Genomic DNA, 3,391 nt, shown 5'->3' with positions numbered 1-3,391 from the left:
AATTCTGTTCTCATATAAACAAAGAAGAATTTTCAGATTCCTTTAATTAAGGAGTAAAAAACGTACAATTAATTATACCCTTAATTAATTATGGTATAGAATTGGTGGTTTGGTATACTAAGTGTAATTAAGTCAAACCTTAAACATTGAGGGTAATAAGGTTTCCTATGTGGCATAGGAATGTAAAAATTCCTAAAAAGATCAACCCAGTTGTTTTCGGTCTTACCAATAATCTGCCAAAATTGGAAACAAGAGGATGATCATGCTCCTCCTCGGTAACCATTGTTAATCATAAATGAAAATAAGATGAGCTAGCTCCAAGAACCACACTAGGAAATGACGATCTGAAGGATCATAATCTTGACAAGAAAAAGGGTGCCACTACATAAATACACGACAATAAGAAATTGGAGTTCTAAAATACTATTCATCTCGTAAGAATTGTGCACCAAGGAAATCTACAATCAAGTCACGAATACACCTGATAAAGGGTGATTCCAAAATTTTGATAGGATCAGTTAGGTTTTTTTTCTTTCCAGATCCACTAATCTACAATCAAGTCACGAATACACCTGATAAAGGGTGATTCCAAAATTTTGATAGGATCAGTTAGGTTTTTTTTCTTTCCAGATCCACTAAATTGCCTAGTCCTTTCACCGGCAACTGAAGATGGGATGTTGGTTGACTGAACTAAAGTTCTAGCTATGATGAACCTCAATAATACTAAAGACCCAAAAGATTCTTCAAGATTGAAAAGAGAGAGAGATGAAAGGGAAAAGAAATAGAGAGACCTTGAAAAAGGTCAGCCATGTATTGCTATACGATCAGTTAGGTGGGTTAATGTAATTTTATGACCCAAATAATAAAACCTTGGGTCGGATAAGGTAAATGGGTCGAAATAATATCCATTGTTGCTCCAGAGATTGTCACGTGGCCCAATAGAAAAATGACACATCATTAAATTGTAGGCCCACCAAGTTCTGCCGTTAGTCGAGGGGGTAATTTTATTAATAGAATTAACTTGGTGTATTTTTTTGAACGGATAAATAGACGGAGCGTATTTATAAACCGTTTAGCAAACGATAGGGGTAGTTTAGGCCCTTTTCCGTAAAATTAATGACTACCATTATGTAAAAGGACTGATCCACGCAAAAGCACACATTTCTAAATAATTGTTACTATCTTTATAAAAATTCCAAAAGGAACGTATATTTTTAGCCCAAAATCCATAAGATCTCGAAATACCAACTTCAACAAGAAATTCTAAATATAAACTAAAATAACAAACATCTGATACCCAAGGACATTAAGATGAAAACAATTGCAGTTCATACAACATATATTTCCTAAGCTTGCCACTCTAGGACTGCCTATTCCTCTTCTTGACACCAGATTTCGCAACCTTGAGACTCCTGTTTACAGCACTCAACCTTGCAAGGGATGCCCTTTTCAGATCTGGCCTGTAATAGTTATCCGCTACCTGTATTCCAAACAAGTTTATGCAAATTCAAGATCGTAACAGCAGAGAGAGTGAGGACAAAGAAGAACCTATTGATAAAAAATCAAAAAACCTAGCAACGATACTAGTGCTTAAAAATATTTTGGAGTACAAGCCTAATTCCAACAATTGTAGTGTCATCATGTAAGCAAAACTAATATTGAGACAGCACTCTACCAGGGAAACCGAGCAGATTGACAGGATAATGAGAAAATCTCTGAAGAAAAGTTCTGGAAAATGAAAAGGGCAACTGGGCAAGTGCACATTCTTCAGATAGCAAAAGGATTATTTGCAATTCTAAAGGGTAGAGGTATACTCGTCACATAGAATATGACCAGCACGACTATGACTGAGAATTAAGTAAACAGTATTCAATGACCAGACATGTTTTAATGCTCAAATAACTCCAATTGTAGCTCTCTAGGATCTGAATGTTTTATTTGGTCTTATTAACTACCTCTTATTTTCATCCAAGATCAACGACGTCATACGATAGAAGAATTCCATGCCATATCCCAGGCCTAATTAAACTAGCAGAGATAAACAGAGCAACATAAACCTTGACCACTATAAAGTAGCTAGAATCCAGCTTAAGACCAAATAAATACATGTAAATACAAACATTTGACGGGTCAATCACCTGATTTGATACAGCCTTGGCCATGCTTCGGAACTCCTTCTTCATTACAGATTTATTCAGCAAACTTGAAGGCTTGTTCTGTTGCTTAGTCTTTGATGTAGCAAGCAACACTGATTGATCTTTGCCCCCAGGCTGGATAGTCACAGTCTTCTTGTTTGCTAGGCCTATAAAGTCATAACAGCAAAAGTTAAACTCATGCCTAATTTTTAATTTTTTTTGGAAAACTAAAACAGCTAAAACTAGAAATGTAACTCATTAAACAATTGAATCTTTAGTTCACAGTCACAAATTCAAATCATTATTTCATTAAACATACTGATGTGCTTAAGGAGTTTGTACGCCATGTACCAGATGTTCTCCACCTAGTGCAGGGTACATGGGGTAGGGAGAGCGGACAAATACAATATGTAGCCTTCCCCTTGCAACAAATAGCCTCAAACGTTTCACATTATACTACAGAAAACAAACTTTATTCCAAAAAACAGCTACCAAGGTTCTAATAAACAAAACATTTCCTAAACCTGTAACCAACGGTTGTACCATGAGCTTCTAACACAATGTACTACTCTTGAAGCTCGGGGTACCATCATAAACAACAGAAACCAAATTATTTTTAATCGAGAAAAGTACAGGATCATGTATTGCAAGACAAACCAGAATGCTTGTAAGAGTGAAGATTGTAAAGATTGTTAGGCTCTTTGCTGAAGACAACACCGGCGGTACCATTACCGAACTCCTTCACCAAAAATGAGTTGTTTTTCTTCACGATCTCCCAAACTAGTTGCCCTGGAACTGTCGTCATTTCCACGCCCACCTACCCTGTCGATTGGATCTCAAATTAAGCTTATGAAACCACATCGGTTAATCTCTATAGTTATTATTGACAATGTAGAGAAGGACTTACCACGCGAAGCAAAAGGGTCTTTAGAGTTTCGGTTCGACGGCCTGAGCAGGAAGATGCAGAGGACTTAAAAGAAAGATGGTAGTGAAACCCTACGTGGATAGTTGGCAATAAACCCTTGTATTACCGGAATTGCCCTCTCTCTTTTTTATTTATATTTTTTTACTTTTTTTTCTCCACTAATAGCCCGTTTGGCTAAGCTGCAAATATTTTTTTTTCAAAAGTGTTTTTCTCAAAAGTACTTTTGGTGAGAAACAGTTTGTGTTTGGCTAATTAGTTTAAAAAGCACTTCTGAGCAGCAATTAGTGTTTGGCCAAGCTTTAAAAAACTGCTTCTAAGTGTATTTTTCGCA

The 3,391-nt window shown here is 36.3% G+C and overlaps 1 protein-coding gene across 2 annotated transcripts; it reads right to left on the bottom strand.

Moving 5' to 3' along the window:
- LOC109230921 (60S ribosomal protein L28-1-like) lies at positions 1,162–3,151 on the bottom strand. Of its 2 annotated transcripts, none has more exons than XM_019396407.1 (4): positions 3,043–3,151; positions 2,793–2,957; positions 2,139–2,302; positions 1,162–1,480 (listed from the first exon to the last, which is right to left on the bottom strand). In XM_019396407.1, exons 2-4 carry the CDS (start codon positions 2,938–2,940, stop codon positions 1,361–1,363), a joined length of 432 nt encoding a protein of 143 aa, XP_019251952.1. In that variant the 5' UTR covers positions 2,941–2,957; positions 3,043–3,151; the 3' UTR covers positions 1,162–1,360. The 2 variants fall into 2 exon arrangements, with proteins under 2 accessions (XP_019251952.1, XP_019251953.1); XM_019396408.1 differs by having other exon boundaries at positions 2,793–2,952; positions 3,043–3,146.

This window comes from Nicotiana attenuata, chromosome 8, assembly GCF_001879085.1.
Source record: "Nicotiana attenuata strain UT chromosome 8, NIATTr2, whole genome shotgun sequence".
Lineage (NCBI taxonomy): Eukaryota > Viridiplantae > Streptophyta > Magnoliopsida > Solanales > Solanaceae > Nicotiana > Nicotiana attenuata.
Note: the sequence above shows the minus strand (reverse complement) of the source record. Positions and strands in the feature narration are given on the sequence as shown.